The 19,003-nt window shown below is 51.1% G+C and overlaps 6 protein-coding genes across 6 annotated transcripts; 2 read left to right on the top strand and 4 right to left on the bottom strand.

Moving 5' to 3' along the window:
* Positions 1 to 45: 45 nt before the first annotated feature.
* Positions 46 to 2,124, top strand: ptcF (type 2C protein phosphatase ptcF; the record flags this gene model as incomplete). Its single annotated transcript, XM_015552141.1, has 3 exons — positions 46 to 878; positions 937 to 1,950; positions 2,013 to 2,124. 3 exons carry the CDS (start codon positions 46 to 48, stop codon positions 2,122 to 2,124), a joined length of 1,959 nt encoding a protein of 652 aa, XP_015405316.1.
* Positions 2,125 to 3,383: 1,259 nt separating this feature from the next.
* Positions 3,384 to 4,436, bottom strand: ANOM_006884 (putative mitochondrial export translocase Oxa2; the record flags this gene model as incomplete). Its single annotated transcript, XM_015552140.1, has 1 exon — positions 3,384 to 4,436. One exon carries the CDS (start codon positions 4,434 to 4,436, stop codon positions 3,384 to 3,386), a length of 1,053 nt encoding a protein of 350 aa, XP_015405317.1.
* Positions 4,437 to 4,825: 389 nt separating this feature from the next.
* Positions 4,826 to 6,554, top strand: ANOM_006883 (alpha-1,2-mannosyltransferase ALG11; the record flags this gene model as incomplete). Its single annotated transcript, XM_015552139.1, has 2 exons — positions 4,826 to 5,172; positions 5,237 to 6,554. 2 exons carry the CDS (start codon positions 4,826 to 4,828, stop codon positions 6,552 to 6,554), a joined length of 1,665 nt encoding a protein of 554 aa, XP_015405314.1.
* Positions 6,555 to 7,498: 944 nt separating this feature from the next.
* crzA (putative C2H2 transcription factor Crz1) lies at positions 7,499 to 9,890 on the bottom strand (the record flags this gene model as incomplete). Its single annotated transcript, XM_015552138.1, has 3 exons — positions 7,499 to 8,496; positions 8,568 to 9,804; positions 9,843 to 9,890. The coding sequence occupies 3 exons, from the start codon at positions 9,888 to 9,890 to the stop codon at positions 7,499 to 7,501; spliced, it is 2,283 nt and encodes a 760-aa protein (XP_015405315.1).
* Positions 9,891 to 11,973: 2,083 nt separating this feature from the next.
* Positions 11,974 to 13,097, bottom strand: ANOM_006881 (arabinogalactan endo-1,4-beta-galactosidase GalA; the record flags this gene model as incomplete). Its single annotated transcript, XM_015552137.1, has 2 exons — positions 11,974 to 12,699; positions 12,780 to 13,097. The coding sequence occupies 2 exons, from the start codon at positions 13,095 to 13,097 to the stop codon at positions 11,974 to 11,976; spliced, it is 1,044 nt and encodes a 347-aa protein (XP_015405312.1).
* A 1,918-nt stretch (positions 13,098 to 15,015) lies between these two features.
* ANOM_006880 (putative serine/threonine protein kinase) lies at positions 15,016 to 18,658 on the bottom strand (the record flags this gene model as incomplete). Its single annotated transcript, XM_015552136.1, has 2 exons — positions 15,016 to 17,950; positions 18,012 to 18,658. 2 exons carry the CDS (start codon positions 18,656 to 18,658, stop codon positions 15,016 to 15,018), a joined length of 3,582 nt encoding a protein of 1,193 aa, XP_015405313.1.
* Positions 18,659 to 19,003: the final 345 nt, after the last annotated feature.

Genomic DNA, 19,003 nt, shown 5'->3' with positions numbered 1-19,003 from the left:
ATCGTTTCGAGGTTACAATACGAAGACAAAACGATACGATATCACATGATAAACCGTCACCCTTGCATGCCTGGATGCCTGGGTCCGACTAAACCCCGAAAGGTCTCCGCCATTAGACTAGTAAATAGCTTGTGTCATCATACTGTCTCCCTCCAGCGCTGCTGGACCCTACAACTCTCTATACTACATTATTTACTCACCTACTCGATGCGACGTGCAGCTCTTCACGCTTTCCGTAGCGCGCGTCGTGTACCGGTATGGAGAGTTGCTGGTAGGAAACCGCGTGCTGTGTCGTTCACTAGCAGCCATTCTCTAGCTCTCCGACCGTCCTCCGCCGGGAAACATCCTCCTATCATTCCCGCGACCCTACACTCATCGATGCATCTCCGCAACTTTTCGCTTGCCGTGATATCGACGGTCGTTGCATCCGGGGCCTGGTACGCTTATCAGGGCAGCAGTTCTCAGTCGGCAGCAGTAGCGGGCTTGAACCGGACCATATCTACTTCCACCACGGCTTACGCTGAGGATCCCTCGGAGCCAACCCGTCGTGCGCTTCTGGTGGATAATGATCAGTTTTATACCGCTACTATCAACGGAGAAGAACCGCTTCGTAAACAGACGGACGACTCTGATCGCCGACTCCTAGAAATGTTGACGCCAGAGCAAGCTACGCAGAAGCTGAGGAAGAATGAAGAGTCGTACTTGGTTCATCGAGGCAAGGGTGTTATTCGCTATGACGTGGTGCAAGTGCCTAGTAACTCGCCAATTGAAGACGATCATGCCGAAAAGATTGTAGAGGTGCCGTCCACAGTAGCTACAGCGAAAGAGGGCGAAGCCAACAGCGACTGGATGTTCTGGGGCGTGTTCGACGGGCATTCGTACGTGTATCCACCTTTATTCGCTGATAAATATGTATAGAACTGACTGGGTTACAAGTGGCTGGACGACTTCCGCTAAGTTGCGAAATGTTCTCATCTCCTACGTGGCTCGGGAATTGAACACCACTTACAAGGCTGCGGCTGCTGATCCTTCGCTACTCACACCTACCCCTGCCGCTATCGACGCAGCTATTAAGCAAGGATTTACCCGATTGGATAATGATATCGTACACAACAGTGTCGAAAAGGTACTCAAGTCTAACTCGCGGAGGGTTGCAGCCGAAACACTTGCTCCCGCTCTGTCCGGCTCTTGCGCTCTTCTTGCCTTCTATGACTCCCAGTCAAAGGATTTGAAAGTTGCTTGTGCGGGTGATTCTAGGGCCGTCCTTGGTCGTCGTGGCCCGAACGGCAAGTGGTCTGCAACCGCGCTGTCGGAAGACCAGACCGGCGGGACTCCTTCCGAAATGCAGCGTCTACGGGCCGAACACCCTGGAGAGCCTAACGTTGTACGGAATGGAAGAATCCTAGGCCAACTGGAGCCTAGCCGATCTTTTGGGGATGCGTTCTACAAGTGGAGCAAAGAGACTCAAGACAAAATCAAGCGGCAGTTCTTCGGAAGAACACCCCACCCTCTGCTGAAGACACCACCCTATGTCACCGCTGAGCCTGTCATCACTACCACCAAGGTCGAACCTAGCCGGGGAGACTTCCTCGTCATGGCTACTGACGGTCTCTGGGAGATGCTGAGCAACGAGGAAGTCGTCGGACTTGTCGGCCAGTGGATCGAGCAACAGCAGGCTGGAAATGTGGGCGGCAACAAGACGTGGCTGAAGAGCTGGCTTGGTTTCGAGAGCAAACAGCTTCCCGTTGAGACATCACAAGAAGCGGGAACCGAAGGCCAGCGCCGTCCCATCCGCCAACAGCAGTATGATATCTCAGGCGTCGCCGACCGATTCACAGTCGAAGACAACAACGCCGCCACCCACCTCGTGCGTAACGCCATGGGCGGCAAGGACAAGGACATGGTTTGCGCACTACTGACCCTCCCTAGCCCATACTCCCGTCGTTATCGGTACGTTGCAGTTGCAGTCCCACTCCCACCCAACACCAGAAACAAACTAACATGAAATACAGCGACGATGTTACAGTAGAGGTTATCTTCTTCGGCGAAAGCCCCGACACCCGCACCGTCGAAATCAACAAGGAAGCCAGCGCATCCGAAGAAAACCCTAGAGCCAAGCTCTAAACCATCCCAGAGAGACTAGAACTGACATCAATGACGTAAGACCTTACCATATACTTGCTTTTCTTATCGTACGGGTCCCATATCCATATGATCCATTTCGTACTCTTTTCATTTCTTCTTCTATTTTCATGTCCTCGAGCACTTAGTATGTGCATGCTAGATGATCGTAAGATCTGGCGTTTTTTTTTTTTTTTGGTTTTGGGTGGTGATCTACTATGTGAATATCAGCTAGAATGGCACATCTCTTTGGAATGATATATCATCTCTTCAGTGTACTATATCTATGTATAACGGTAGAATAGATGTGCCCTTTACCTCACAAACACCACTCTATGAGCGCATGAACCTACTCTATATATCTAGAGTAATCGAACAGCACCATAGCACAGTAAAGTACCACACCCAGACCAGAGAAAACCAGACCAAACTAGCAAGCGACAAACGCACCCCTTAGCCTGATAGTATCCTTGAACGTTTTCCATGGTGGTCCCGGCCATCAGATGTTGTATATTCTGAAAGGTCAGCATATCACAAGGGAAAGCCTCTGAAATCTTGGAGTTAGCTAGAGTTACTACCCGTGAAAATATGCTGCATTATTCTGCCCATTTTGAGACTTGAATTATTATTATTATTATTTTTTTAATTGGTAGAGATAGAGGGGATCTAGCTTATCAGTAACGGGCGTCGTTCTAGTTACATACGAGGTTCGGGTGCCCCAGTAGTATGGACGGAAGTTTACAGGATTTGCGTATTTTGTTGACTGGATTTTATGTTGATTATGTTCAAATTTTGAGATATCAAATGAGCTTATATATACAGACGGTATGATATATACATGAATAGAAGAAAGAAGGTAAGTAAATCGCTTGGTCCACGCCCAAGTCGGTTGTTCGTATCCTTCTTTCACATGCCAACTGGTGCAGGTAAGGATAGACCTGCTGATAGTCCTTTGAGCGAGCCACTGGCCGAAGTTTGGGCAAGTAGAAGATGAAGCCGCTGCGGGGAGTGTGTCACTTTGCGCACAGGCGTATTGATTTCGACGGGGCATTTGGATGCGGACATGACCGCCCTCGTGTCTGACTCGCGTGACCCTGAAATGGCGGCATAGATGTCTTTTCGGACATCATGGAGCGATTGGTCTGGACCCCATATAGCATGTGAGTCCTAGCGGAGCGAAAGCGGGCCTTTCCTATTGTTGGCCCATTTGGCAAGCTCCATACTGACAGATGCATCTCTCTTGAATCATCCAGTAATCACTCCTAGTGGAGTCCCTTGAATCCCTTTGCGTCCGTCATAGTAGCTCTGTAAATTGAGTCCTCTGGAGCGCACGCTTTGTTTGCAGTGTACCCGATATGCATCTGTTTCCAGGGCTTTAGTGGTTCCTTCCTGAACATGCACTTGTCTAGGAAAACGGTTTGCAGGGTGGCAATGTTCGTACTGGTGACCCAGTAGAGCAGAAGTGCCGCGGGCATTTCATAGTAGTAAGACGAAAGACCGACATTCAGCGCCAGAACCTGAATGAAAGCCCTGATTCCGCGCACGGTCAAAGCCCTATAGAGCTCTATCTTCGGCAAATCGGCCATCTGCGAGAATTTCTTGGCTTTCCAGCCGGCGCTGATGTTGAGCAGGATAGACATGGTCAATGCTGCCGGCAGAATACCCGTCGTGTCGCCTGCTAGTAGATCCGGAAACCAAAGTGCGCCCTCCGTCGCTAGGGAGGGCTCGACCTCTAGATGGAGACGAGGGGCTCCTGACGAAGAGGTAGGCTCGACGAGGGACAGAAGATACGGAATAAGACCCTTGTCATTTCCAGACATGGCTCGGAGAGCCTCCATGACTGATATCCAAATGGGAATTTGGAGAAAGTTAAGTGGCTTCCAGAACTTTGGGATGTTCCATCGCTTTCTCAAGTCCGCATGTTTCGATTTCATACGTTGCGCCAGCATAGGAGTAGCGGTCGAAAGGTTTTGGATGTCATTAACGTCGTCAACTTTGAACTTGTTTCTCAATATATCGTCCTTGTAGTACTTCTTCCAGGAAGAGAGAAGTGGAACCAGATCCCGCTCTTTGCGCGCTTGGATCTTAGTATATATCTGTAGAGGCATTGCGACGGTTGATCGAACGATCAATGCGGTCAATGGAATGGATACTGCCCATGACAGTCCACTGATTGAATGGACACCCTGTATGAATGTGGACGAAGCGTCTAATAGTTCGTTAACAAAAGGCGACGGTCTTGTTGGGTGGAAATGCCGGATTTGCTGCAAAGTCGTCTTCCGCGGCGCGCGGAGTGAGCGATGGAAAGGCCTCATCTTGCCGGCCAATGGCTTGCTGGTTGCTTTATTAGCGTCCGATATGGGCGATAGCACAAGATGCGGAGAAGAGGAAGCAAAGAAAAGAATATATATCTATAAAGTACAGTAGTAAAGGCAATTGCGTTGTTAGAGAGATCTCCGGATACACACCAGAAAAACAAAAGAACAAATCATGTGATTATATGTCACATGAATATCGAATAAGGTCATACGATACAATACCATACCGAACGGTTTCTGATCGGCACGGACTCCGAGTCGGCTTATCGATAGTGAAACAACCAAATAATCGCCAGCTGTTTGTTCCACAGCTCCTTGCAGTAGTACCTGCGCGCCGCCCAACGTACGGATGATACAATAGTTATGTTCGTTGTCTCTCGCTAGCCATGATGCTGTTTCTATTGAAGACGGCGATCACCGTCCTTGCGCTCCTCGCAGCCTGCGTCCTGCTGCCCCGACTTCCCCTGGCGATCCTCCGCTTCGTCCTTCGTGGTGTCGGATGGGTTATCCAAAAAAGAACAAGGTCTCGTAGGGAGTATCTTCTCTCGCGGGTCCGGGCTGAAGATGAGGAGGCCTCGTCTAAGCGAAGCAGATCGTCTTCTGGGGCTCAGGGAGAGGATGAGGATTGGGAGAAGCTTGACTCATCTAGTTCCGGTTCAGGTACACCTGGCAATAACAAGGCCCAAGAGAGTGATGACTGGGACGGGATTATAGGGTTCTTTCATCCATTTTGGTATGGTTACTGCCTCGCCAGATGTATGCATACCGTTATGGACGCAGCTGACATATCGTTCTAGCAATGCTGGAGGCGGAGGAGAACGTGTCCTTTGGGAAGCTGTGAGGGCAACGCAGAAGCGCTGGCCCAAAGCGATTTGCGCCATATATACAGGAGATCACGAAGTCAACAAAACTGCCATGCTGGAGAGAGTCCAGAATCGGTTCAACATTCAGCTCCACTCTCCGACCGTGGTCCTACTATACCTTACTACCCGTAAATATGTCGTTAGCAGCATGTATCCTTACATGACTCTGCTGGGTCAGTCTTTGGGATCTCTGATTGTCGCCTACGATGCATTCAATCTTTTAGTTCCAGACGTGTTTGTCGATACCATGGGCTATGCTTTCACACTGGCCTTCTGCAAGATGCTTTTCCCGTCCGTCCCAACTGGTGCTTATGTGCATTATCCTACGATATCCACGGATATGCTCCAGTCGTTAGATGATACGACTGGCGTGAAAGGAGTTAACTCAGGTGCCGGAAAGGGACTGAAGGGACAGGTCAAGCGAAAGTACTGGCTTGCTTTCGCCCGTCTCTACGGCTGGGTGGGGGGCCATGTGGACGTCGTGATGTGCAATTCCTCCTGGACATCTGCGCATATTCGCACCATTTGGGGCCCGTCTCGGCGGGAGCAAACTCACAAGGAGCCAACCGTTGTATTCCCACCTACGGCCGTTTCAGAGCTTCAATCGGCTATTACAGTAAACGCAGAGAGCGAGAAAAACAGGGAGCCCACCATCCTGTACATTGCGCAGTTTCGGCCTGAAAAGAACCACCCGTTAGTGTTGCGCTCGTTCGCGCGTCTCCTTCAGGAGCGCAGCAAGAATCCTACCTCGGCGTCGCTACCACAGCCCAAATTGGTTCTCATTGGCTCTGTTCGACATGCCAGTCCCGATGAAACCCACATCTACAATCTCCGGCTGCTAGCGCATGAACTCCGCATCCGCGATCATACCACTTTCATATGTGACGCCAGCTGGCCCGCGATTCTCTCCCACCTCGGTACAGCATCGGTCGGCGTCAATGGAATGTGGAACGAGCACTTCGGCATCTGCGTTGTGGAATACCAAGCCGCTGGACTCATCAGTGTGGTACATGACTCTGGTGGCCCTCGCGAGGATATTGTCGTTGATCTGGGTGATGGTGCGACAGGCTTCCGCGCCTCAACGGAAGACGAGTTCGCCGCTGCGTTCGAGGCCGCACTGGCTCTACCGGAGCAGGAAAAGGTGGCGATGCGCTTGCGTGCAAGGAAATCTGCCCTGCGCTTTACCGAGGAGGAATTCTCCCTCAAATGGATCAACGAGATAGGGAAACTCGTCCAACTGCAAGGTCGGTGATTTGCAGATTTGTGTCGGCCTGTGATATCCAGGGATATCAAATGTTTTGTATTCTTAGAAACTCCTAGACTCAGCGGATAAGTGTGTATGTAAGAGTGGGTTGTGGTCATTGCGGTTTTGTTCATTAGCAGCGCATCTCCTATAGCTATACTCTTTCACTGGTTTTTTCTTCCCGGCTCTAACAACAGAGTACTGTCACAGTATGAGTTTGAAGGAACCTGTATCTTGTTATGCTATTCCCTGATGCCAAGCTGTCCCACCAATATCGACCTCACCCAGAGCACTCATTGCCCTAAATCCAACCGATGCGGTATGCACAAGGAACCCGTATCTTTCAATGTCAGCAAACAGATTTACGTTGACCTAACATAGATGGTAACCACACTTCTATGAGCAAAACAGAAATATATTCCAGAACAAAAACCACGGACACAATAGGTAATAGACGTAACAGCCCAAACACGCATCCACTCGAGGATATCCCGCACACGAAACAGATGGAGTATTTCCATGGGTATGAAGACTCATCGTAAACACATAATAATGACGGTCCGCAACCCTTGCGGACTAGGGGGAATCGAATCAAAAGCAAGATGTAGGAAAATAGAAGACGCAAGGAAAGGAAGAAAAAGAAAGCCTAAAACAAAAGCGAGAGAGAGCATGCAAAATGCATCCGGTACTTCGGTATATCAACGAAAGTTTAATCGCCGTCATCTGGTTTCCACCTTGTATCTCAACGCCAAAAAGTAGAACCCTCTATGTTTGACTAAAATCCATGGTAACCTGCAAATGATTGGCTCAATGCCAACTTTCGAGAAAGAAAAAATAATAATAAAGGGGGTGTAGATGATGATAAAAGGGGGCGTTGAATTGGAGAATAGGAAAAGAAGAGAAAGGTGAAAGGAGACCAGGGAAAGGTCAGTCGAACAAGTCACCACTCATGGTTAGGCATACCCCGAGTCTCCAGGGTTCATGTTCAGCATTTGATTCTGATTGTTCATCACGTAAAGATTGTCCTGGGGACTTCCGTACCCACTCATGCCGGAGACACTGCTGAGGTTTGACTCATCATCCTCGAAGCCAAACTCGCCGCCGGAACTGGCGTCAAAACTACTACGACCTCCGATGTCACTAGGATCTTCTGCCGCCGCAGTTATCTGATCCCACTGCAAGTTCTGCAAGGCTGGGTATTGTGCCAGCAGCGCGGCTGGGAGAACAAAACCGTTGGCATGTTGACCATCCATGCCCGGCACCATGAGCGGCTGCGGGACCGGCTGTAAGTGGCCCGCATGCTGCTGATGTTGTTGATCCATGAGCGAGCGCTCTCGCTCTTGAGATTCTTCGTCTAGGAGTGGTTTGATACAGATTCGGCCCGCCTCCGATCGGAAATGGCGGCCCAAGGCATCTGCACGGGCAAATCGGCGACCACATCCCCACTGCCCGCCCCGTGAAAGATCGCCACGGCAGACAAACTTCTTCTCTCCGGAATGCAGGCCTTCATGTCTTTTACGATCGTGTTGACGAGCGAATGCCTTCCCACAGACGGTGCAGACAAATGGTCTTTCATCCGTATGAGTTCGCAAATGGGACCGGAGATTGTAGGCTCTGGTGAAGCGTTTGGGACAAAGATGGCATTGGAATGTAGCAGGGTGTTTCTGAACACGCTTGGAATCATTAGGGCTTGCGCCGGGCCGCTGAGGGTCCGCGAGACCCAAAATATAATTGCGGTTGTCAATAGATGACGTAGACAGACGACGAGACCGCGAGGGCGAAGGATCCCGGGACGAGGGGTTACTGTGTGGCTGGCGGCCGGTCGAGTCAAACGGCGACAACGACCGTGGGGATGACGCGGCCAAAGGCTCCAGGCTACTCGCAATTGACACAGGGGATCGTGAGCGAGAAGCGGGATGGGCGTACGGATCAGATTTGCTACGCATGCGGCCTGTATTATTAGATTAGCATGTGATAAAGAGCGCTCAGATCGATGGCAAGGACACAGGGATTGGCTCTTACGCATGGACGGAGGCGGACTCAACGAATCTAAATCTGCCGATGGCTTGGTTGAAGGAAAGATCGGGTTTTTAGCAGGCGGCGCGAACTCCACGTTAATGGATGGTGGCGCCATCTGTGACGCCTGACCAATATCCCCAATGACAGCGGTTCCCTGAGGCATATTAGGAACGCCTTCCGTTCCGTTGCCATAGATATCCGTGGGAGGACATGAGTATCGGGTCCCGGCGGGAGCGGAGATATACGGCATGTTAGGGATCATATCGTTCCCCTGCTGGGGCATCAGCTGCGGAGAAATGTACGGGCTATGGACTGGACTAATGCCCTGATGGTGCTGCTGTTGCTGTTGCTGTTGCTGCTGTTCCGACAGCGTGAAGGATTCGATCCCCAGCGAGCTGTCGTAAAGTCCCGGGTCATTCTGAGGCGCCAAAAGCGGAGAGGGGTTATTATCTACCCCGTCAAAGGACTCATGCTGTGACATGTACGGAGAGGGCGCAGCGGATGACACCTCGGACACCTCAGAGGGGGCACGCCGATGGCCCTGAAAGGCGGCATTACCCATCATGCTCTGCCAGTCCGGAGGCGCACTGCCTGTCAGGTATGCAGCACTGGCTGGATCCAACGACGTATGGCGGGAGTGCTGTGGGGTATAGTATGCCCCTGGCGTTGAGCCTGGGGGAGACATAGGGCCTGGAGATGAATGATGAGGCTGCTGGTCCTGCGGAGACATCTGCGGAGAGGCGACGGCGTGAGGGGAGGGCATTTGACCGACCAGATCGGCCGGGTTGACGGCCTGGTTGACTTGTCGCTGCATCTGCGTGTCAAGCATCAGCGAGGAATCGTATTCGGAGGCGGTCGTGCTGTTGGGACTATGGTTCGGGTACAGAGAGAAATCGAAGTCGGTCGGGTTTGAGTTCAGGAGGGTGGAGAAGTTTTCCTCATGCGGCTGTTGATGTTGCTGAAGCTGTGGTTGCATCGGAAGCCCCGATGAAGGGTCGAGCTGGTTGACCAGCCCTGGATCGAAGGACTGGAGTTGGAGGCTGTGAGAGAAGGCTTGATCGGGCGGGCCCAGTGTTTGCGCGCTGGTCGGAGAGAGGTAGCCGCCCGCGGTATAGCTGTAGGACTCGGCGCCCGGTGAATTTGGATTCGGGTTGGCATTAAACGATGCAGAGGTTTGGAAAGCTGAAACAGCGAAGGAAGGATCTAGAGTTAAGCCGGGCGAAGCGTTGTTGTATTGGTGCTGCGGATGGGCTGAGGGGCTCCCACTGCGGTTTTTACGTCCGCAGTCGATTGCCCTGCATCCCGGAGCGTGTCCTGGGAAGCCATCGCGAATCGAGGTATCCCAGAATAGATACCACGCGAAGCAAGGCTGAGGGCGCAGAAGACGCTGTGGAAGCAATGGAATGATCGCTCGATCACTCAAAGCGGGGATTCGCGTCGATGACGGGCGGAAGAGAGGGGCGGTGATGGTGGAGGGAACAGTAATTGTTGGCGCGATAAGGCAGATGAATGGCCAATTTCAGGCGCACATGGGGAAAAACGAGACGATTTAGTATATAAGAACGGGCGAAACGCTGACAGGAAGGTGGACAAGTAAGGAGCGATAGGGGGCAGTCGATCAACTGTGGGAGTGCACCTTGCGAATCAGCCTCGTGGGAGTGGAAGTCAAGTCGGTCTGGGGGGAATGTTTCACATTCTCTCTCTCCCACAAGGGAGTTTAGGTATGTTATTTATTATGTATGGATGTATGTAAGAAAAGGTACCCTGCAATAAGAAAATGGGGGCCGTCAATTCCCCGCTAAGTAGTTTGTTGAAGAGCCTCTCCGTAATATTAAAGGGGATCCCAACCCAGTCACTGGTGGAGGCAATAGTAGTAGTAGTAGTAGTAGTAGGTAATAGTAATAGTTGTCGTGGTGGAAACAGAAGACGATCGATGAATTTAAAAAGGATCGAAGATCCCTTGATCAAGAAAATTAATGTTTTCTTCCTTTCCAGATAATTTCCCTTTCTGGGTCCAGCAAGCCATACTCGGGCGGCCTTGCTGCCTGAACCACTCGCCATGCACGTGAGGTTGGATTTAAGGTGGTGTTGACAATTATTCCCTCACTCATATCTCTTCTCAATGGGAATCTAATAATAGTCTCTGAACCTTCATTGTCACTGCCTACCAAGTTTCTTACCATATTCGGTGGATCTGGTTGGTAAAAGCAAGAGGAGGAATTATTCTAGAAATACGAAACAAACACTCTCAGTGTTGTTGTATTCGGCCGGGTTGATGCTCCACCCAAGACTAAGAACTGCGGGCTCTGAGTTGGCGGTACGGTATGTACGTACAACTTATACATACAGATATCCATGCTCTCTGACAGGAGATACATTTGTTAGGCCCTTTGTCTGTTACTCAAGCCTAAAAACCATTAGGTAGCCATGAAACCGAGAGAGATACAGCGATCTCTTCGAGGTGGTGGTTAGGCAGGGAAGATCAGTATTATACCGCAGTGTATCTGCAGTACGGATCACAAACAAGCACTGCAACACTACTGGAAGCGAAGACTTGCAGGACAATCAACGGCATCCCATTCGTCCAGAATCTGAGCATATGACGGTGCCTGACGACAACATGGCAAGAATACATCATTTCGATCCATCATATGTCATTAGGACCGTCTGTATTGTCCATACCGACAATACAGACCACCATGAGCCCTAATTTCATGAGCATAGCTATGGATTCTCTGCTTCATAAAAGCAACATCAATGCAGGCAACACAGCTCCAACCAAAGAAAAAATCATAAACCATTGTGCGTGAAATAAACGACTAAGCACGGGGTAGATTTAATGAACTCGTCTACTCAGCGGTGGATCCCCACCACTATCAATGACTAACTACTATATCTCGTTTCTCTGATGGGCCTCCCCACAATTTCTCAACTAGAGTTATGCCTAACTGCAAGGAACGTCGATGATTGGATTTAACCGCGACTATCACTGCGATATCCGGGATAGAAAGTCAGCCTGACGGACTCCCAGACTCTCACCGATTGCGCTTGCCCACCCCCTTTCGCTTCTTCATTTCGCTTTGAGCCTCCCGGGAACGAGGCTAGTGATTGGGATGGCCTGATGGGATTTCTCAAGTGGAACTCTACCACAATCCGCCTTCTTGCACAGCCACCGCTGGTGCTACCTTTCTCGTTCTTCCCCCCACTGGTGGGCAGGTATCCTTTTTTATCCTTTGTCGGTTTTTTCTTTTTTCCGTCGAATGATGGCATCGATGATCTATTATTGAGTTAATTCCAACAACCTCAAGGTTGCTGTTCTATAATTATACGATATGTATGTACATACATCCATGCACGGACGCATTGGAAATTAAGTTTTGGTACACAAACCCCCCGAAAAGGTACTAAATCAGACCTGTCCAAACGCCTTCACACTGCTGCGCACCTGGTTGGTGTTATAATCGACCAACAGATTGTCCTCGCAGCTGGATCCCAATCCCGCGTTCTTGGTCCATGCCGGCTCCCAGTAGAAGAAACCGGCGGCATTAGTAGCCGACAGGGTCTCCGACAAGCGCTGCAGGAAGGTGACCTGGCCGTCCACCGAGAAAGGGATGTCCGTGAGGTCGGAAGGGAAAGCGAACTCGGGGCTAGAGCACTTGACGGGCCAGTTGGTTTCGACCACGGCAACCTCCTTGCTGTAGGTAGACTGGATGTTCGTCAGGCTGGTCTTCAGCGCGGCAAGGGTGGCCTTTTCGCTGTAGAAGGGATAGTAGGACACGCCGATCATGTCGAAATCGTCGGACGTGAGCAGGCCGGTGCCGAGCGTGGTGTCGTAGAAGTACTTCTGCTGCTCCCAGTCCCAGCCGTTGTCGAGGTGGATCAGGATCTTGGGCTTCGTCGCCAGCGTGGAGTCCTTCACGCCCCAGGCGCCGGAGTGCAGCAGCCGCGCGATGTTCTCGTAGTTGGGGGTCTGGCCCAGCGGCCACAGAAGCCCCGACGTGATCTCGTTGCCGATGGACACGATCTCCACCTTGATATCCTCCTCCGCGAAGGTGTTGCACACGCTCAACGTGTATTGGTAGATCTGGTCGGCCAGCGTGTTGATGTCGTCGGTGGACCAGCCTCCCGGGGTGGTCTAATACCTTTTGTCAGTCTACCGCCATGGAGTACATACAGTACGTCAAGAGCACACAGCTGGAAGGAGAAGGGTAATACCTGATGCTTCGGATCCGCCCAATCATCGCTGTAATGGAGATCTAGGTAGATGCTGGCGCCAGTAGCTGCAACCCGCTTCGCGAGGTTGACATTGTAGGTCAGGTCATAGTCGCCGTTCTTCACCCACACACGCTGGCGGATAGAATTGACCCCATTATCGGTCAAGATGGCTTCCAGAGCCTGGGTCTCCCCGGCCAAGTTCTTGTAGGCAACGCCGGCCTTCTCTTCGATGAAGACGGAGGAGATATCCGCGCCGCGGTATGTGAGGGCGGCGTTGGCCAGAAGAGGCAGAGTCGCAAGAAGGTAGGAGAAGAGCATTATAGCTGCTGACAAGTCCCAACTAAGTGACTGAAGGGGAAAAAGAAAAAGGCCCGTCTGCTGCTTGAAGAAAAAGAACTCGACTAGGATACTATGACAGGAGTTAAATAGTTGGGCGCATCCAAGCGCTCTCATGACGCACGCGGAGGAACTACTTCATTTAGGACAGTATCCCCTCCTGGCCTGAACTTGCAATTAATCAATATAGAACGATAACGGGATCCGTTCACCCTTGGACACGGAACAATTGTCCACAGGAAACTCTTACGAACTATATCATTGGTGGATGGACTGTGTCCGGTGTTCCGTCTGAGATACCAATTAGGGCTCCACCATGCTAGATGGACCCTGACTTGAAATGTACGTATTCATTCCACTGCGCAATGATCGATGACCTTCATGTACGAGTGAAACTACAAATTCTAAATAAGAATTCCGAATCTGCACTTCCTAGTCTAATCCACGGGCCTCTCCCGGGGAACTGTACAGGAAAGATAAGCCGAAGGAAATGCAATGTCGGCCCGGCTCGGATGGCTGTTTCACATCTGTCAGCGATCTACAGTCGACCTTCACCGAGAAGATGAACCATAGCTTAAGTAAAACAATAGCCCGCAACTACCAAGGAACACTGACCCGGCGTTTATGGAGGATTTCTTACGGAGTACTCCGTACTCTTAGCCTTATTGAGTTAGCTATATACCAGATAGGAAGTCTGGAGGAGAAACTCAGGGTTCGATTTAGGTCCAGTGGTGCCTACAACACCTTCTGCATCATCCCTGTTGGCAAGTGGGACGACATTTTGGCTTCGAGAACACATTGTCCATTTGCTGGGGACCCCTACAATCTAGTATCATTTTGGTGTACCGTGCTACCGGGAAGTGTCTTAGAGTACGACATATAGATTCCACCCGAATGTTAGCTGTATGATGTAGTCTAGGGTATCACAGTGGTCGAGGCAGGTAGAGACCTACTTACTTTGTATAAGGATTAAGTAGAATATGTAAGCGGAAGGAGGCATAGAACCCCAGATCCGAGATACAAACCCAAGTCTACTGAAACGGGGTACCTACTGTCAAACGTGCTAGTGCTATCAGGAAATCCTGCGGACGTAATACGTCCAGGTACGTCAAAACTTTGGAGCTATGATGCCACCGAAACCAGTGAGTCTTTGTATTCTTCTCATAATTTCAGATATAGTTGTAAATGCAAGTTCTCTTCGGGGCTTCCAGAGGCCCCGTTTGCTAGTCATAACCATCATTCGACCCACACAAAATAGGAAAGACATGATCATGAGTCTTGCGGGTTCTCCGAAGGAACAAACCGCTCTGTGTATCCTGATCCCACACTGTATCCTCCTCATGTCGACATTACATACAAAGAAAAATCACCAATGCCCCGAGCCCTGATGCACCAAACCGAACAGAAGTATATATAGACGCAAAAGGAACAGGTAAAAATTGCATCGAAGGAGAACAAGCGAATACCCAGCGTCTTTCGTAGGCTCCCCACAGAGCGGCACTAGGAGAAAAATATAGGAACCAAGGGCAAGGTGACAGAAAGCCAAATATAGACGTGCCGTCAATGCAAATATATGTACAAGCAATGGATAAGTGTCTCGCACATTCCGAAGCAAGAAAGGCCTTCCCCAGTCTATGCCATATGGGCTAGGGAAGGCAGACACAAAGAAGAAGGTAAACCCACAATAAAATGATATACATGCGAAACCGGGCTCCAGAAGAATAGAATTGCAAGCTGTTATAAAGAGAAAATAAATAAATAGAAAAAGGGGACATAAAGCCATACGAGGTGACGAAAATAATGGCATGGTAAAGCGAGAAAGATCCAAAGGAACTTTTCTTCGGCTGCGAGCCGGCCATTAACGAGAGAAGTTTCAGCCATGGACGCTGACATCTATAGGTCACGACTTGGGTGGGCTGCAACCACGTATGATTGGCTTCTGAGGTGTTGCCTTCTTTTTACCAAAGACAATGCCCTCGTCCTCAGAGTCGTCCTCCGATTCATTTTCATCGTCGCAGTAATACCGAGACTCATCGTCATCCGCAGATCGAGCCGTGCTTGTCTGCTGTGCTTTAACGGTTTCACCCGTACGAAGAATCGAAGGCACTTGAATTGCTGAAACGCCATCTTTCCCTGGAGCCTCACCTCCACTAGAAAGCGATGACGCCCCTGAGGCGACGGACGGTATACTCGGATGAGAAGCGCTCTGAGACATACCACTGGTGTAGTCCTCGAGCGAGGACGAGGCAGCGGACGGAGGTGATGTAGTCAGGCCCCCAGACGGGGAGTCGGAAAAAATATTTTCACCAGGCGAGTCCGTAGCTCGGGGCTGCACCTCGGATCGTAGGTTGATGCAATCCTTCGTAGATGGCTCGCTTCCCCTACGATGACATGGTTTGAGTCCATTGGTAGGAGGTTCAATGTCACTTCGTCGCTGACGTAGCAAGGCTTCCTTGGTGAGGTGAAAAGGCTCCGTAGAAGACTTGCCAGGCAGCTGATGGGAGCGGTTGCGGCGGTGACCTGACGGTATCGTGTTTGATCCTTCCACCCGTAATAAGGATACGTCCTCCTCTGGTAGCAGATTGGAATGTTGGCCAATTGCAGATGCGACGCTCAACGCCAAGGTGGGCTCGCAGTGACGGTCACCATCCAAGGACGCAGTCTCAGAGATCGATCGATCGGAGCGCCTCTCTCCCGACTGGAGACCTCTGGCAAGTCGAAGGCTTGCGCCGCCAAATAGGCCGCCGACGTTCGTAGTTCCTGATGACTCCATACGAGCGATGGAGATGTTTCTTTGGGGCGCGGGTGTGGTATTTAAACTGGTTGCCTTTATTGTCTTTGCAGATTCGGCGGTGGACAGCGTAGATCCGGCACGCTCTGGTGGCTCAGGTCGTGGGGTCCGCTCGAGCGATATGGGTGAATTCACCAGGGCTCCCTCGAAATAACAAGTTTGCTCATCCCGACCCACCGGGCTTGCGGTTACACTCTGCGAAAGGGGATGCTCACCATCCTTGCTGAAACGGGGCGGGCGTAAAAAGTCTTCCTCCCGGAGACTAGCACGACGAGTGTCCCAAAGATACTTCCCAAAGCTGTTGGTGCTTGAAGTGGAAGAAGACTCGACGGAGGGAGCCGCACTAGAAGTCCGCTTGCGAGGATCTTTCTCCTTCGACCTCCCGGTAAGGTAGTTGGACCACTTGGCAACATTGGACCGCACACGTTGTATAAAAGGTACTTTGCTCACAGCCGTTGTAACTTCTTCATTAGACACTTCAATCCTTTTACCTTTGCTCAGATACCCTGGGTCGGTCTCCTCGACCCACGCTCTGGGGTTTGGTAGGCCGTCCAGGACCCAAGGATGATGTTTAATCTCTTTCACGGTGATTCTCTTCACCGGATCCTTCGTTAGAAGGCGTTTCAACAAGTCAAACAACTCATCGTCGATATCCTCGTACCCAAGTTCATCTTCCATTCGCTTACCGCTGTTCTCATAACGAGGCCATTGACCAACAGTGTCAGGGTCATCTTCAACAGGCTTCAGGCGTTTGCGTGGAATGAAGACTTCCTTCTTCACGATCGTTTGAAACATACTGTATTCATCATCGGAGACAAATGGCAAGCGCCCAAAGATCATACCATAAAGAGTTACGCCAAGGGACCAAACGTCAATAGCGCCGGTAATCCGCGGGGCGGACCCAAGCGCGTCAATGAATTCTTCGCCTGTATAACACAGTTCAGGAGCGTAGAAAGCGGGCGTTCCAACAGTTTTAGAGAGTTCCCGAGCGTCATCCAGTTCAGTTGCATCGGTCTCTCCAACTTGTTCCTCGTCCTCATCCCTCATGGGTCGCCCTAGGTAAGATACACCAAAGTCCGATATTTTAACACGGTAGTTGCTGGTGAGCAGGAGGTTTGCAGGCTTTATATCACGGTGAATGATACCCTGATAGTGAAGATACTCGAGACCCAGCAACGAATCCCGGAAAGCGTTGCGTGCTTCATCGAGGGTCAAACATGGGACATACGACATATCGTCGTCGTCGGGAGTCCATTCGGGTTCCGAAGGTGCGTACCCAAAGCTACTCGACGCTGTGCTAAACCGTCTTTCAAAGGGATAATCCATATACGGCCCATACATACTGCCCTCCACCGCGGCTAGGGCCGCATCATGGGAGGATTGGCTGGGAGAGGACTGACTGTCTTCAGGATTCATCCTAGAACCGCTAGGCGTCCGAGTGGCCGTCAATTCGAGACCCATTTCATCATCGGACTCCGCTCCATGCTCTAAACTCCAGGCGGGAATAGGTCCTTCCTGAGCGTGTGCTGCCTGTATTTGACGTCGCTCACGGGCCTTTTCGCGTTGGCGGCGGAGATGCTGGGCAGTCCGGACATACTGCCGACATTCTTCCATGAACGATGGGGAATCGGGAATGCCTGCTTTTTCGCGCTCCAGTCGACGTTTATCCACATGCACGATTTCACGCAAGCCTCGTCGCCGCCAGATGATTTCACCGTTCTCAACGTATTCAAGGACGATGTAGACCTTCTGCCGATTTGGATCATCGATCACCTCTAGGAGGCTAACCACGTTCGGGTGCCGAGCCTTCTTCAGGATCGCAACTTCCTTCTTAACCTTGTCCTCGGGATTCCCGAGCTTCCCCAGACGGCGTCGTTTCGAATACCGCTGGACAATCTTGATGGCGACCTTCTGGCGAGTGCCCACGTGTCTCCCTAATTTCACTTTCCCATGCTCCCCGCGTCCGAGCTCTTCCAGAATCTCATATTGATTGATGACTTTATTTCCAGTCACAGTATCTCTGTCCACTTCAGCGGTGTGTGTCCTGTGAATACCTGTTAGCCATGACAGACGTTCTGAAAAAGGGGACATCAGATGGAACTTACTCTTTCGGCGGCTGGAGATGGGTTGGATGAAGCGAAGGGCTACTGATGCAGCCGTCATCATCTGACAAAAGGGAAGAAGTTGAACGAAGAGGGCTGCGGACAGAGAATAGTCCCGGACTGGACGCCGGGGTATTGCCTGCTGTACGAGAGGCACGCGACGGGGCAAATCGCCCAAGAACCTCGATTCGTGACGGATAGGAGTTCCGCGAACGGAGCGACGGATGCTGATAAGTGGGATGGACTTGGGACTGGAGGACAGCGTAGGATTGATCGGGATAGACGGGATATTCGGGAGCCTGAGAATCCGACTGCCCTCGGTGGGAGCTCCTCCGGGGAAGGGGACCCCGTCCGATCGCGCCGAGCTCCGACCGAGCATCTACAACACTATCCTCGTTCAATGCTTGCAGTGAACTTGAAGAGGTTCGGGTGGACGGTGATCGTGAGGTACTGGAGGAATGGTAGAGATGCGAGAACGGGTGACGAAGAGCGGTTTGACCGTCTGCCAGGTCGTTCTGGAGGGGAAGTTTGGCGGTTGGTGGTCTGGTCACGGACTGTTTCGCATCGACCTCTGTTGACGATTGCGACGATTCCGAACTCACGGGGCTTGTCCCGGGCTTGTCTGCGGGCGCTGTCCGATATCTGGCCATTTCGGGCAAGGTAATGAATGGGTTCCTCCAGACCGGATACTGAAGGGGGCCGATCAGTCATTTTCATGTCTTCAAATCTTCGAACCAACTCTGTTCTAGTTGCAACAGAGCATCCTCTTCTTTGTGGCCCCCTCTCTACTCCCTGTTTTTGACACTCGTCCCTCCCTTTCGTTTCCTCCCTTATTTAAATGTTCTTATATTTTATTCCCTTTCTCAATAGAAACACTCGATTTAGGGCGAGCCGACGGGAAGCTCTGATGCTGCGCACGAGTGGGCCGGCATTACTCTCAGTATGTAGCAGGGATAAAAGTAATGACAGCCAAGCAAGTCGACCGGCGAGACCAC

The sequence above is a fragment of the Aspergillus nomiae genome, assembly GCF_001204775.2.
Source record: "Aspergillus nomiae NRRL 13137 chromosome Unknown contig00210, whole genome shotgun sequence".
In the NCBI taxonomy this organism is placed as follows: domain Eukaryota; kingdom Fungi; phylum Ascomycota; class Eurotiomycetes; order Eurotiales; family Aspergillaceae; genus Aspergillus; species Aspergillus nomiae.
Note: the sequence above shows the minus strand (reverse complement) of the source record. Positions and strands in the feature narration are given on the sequence as shown.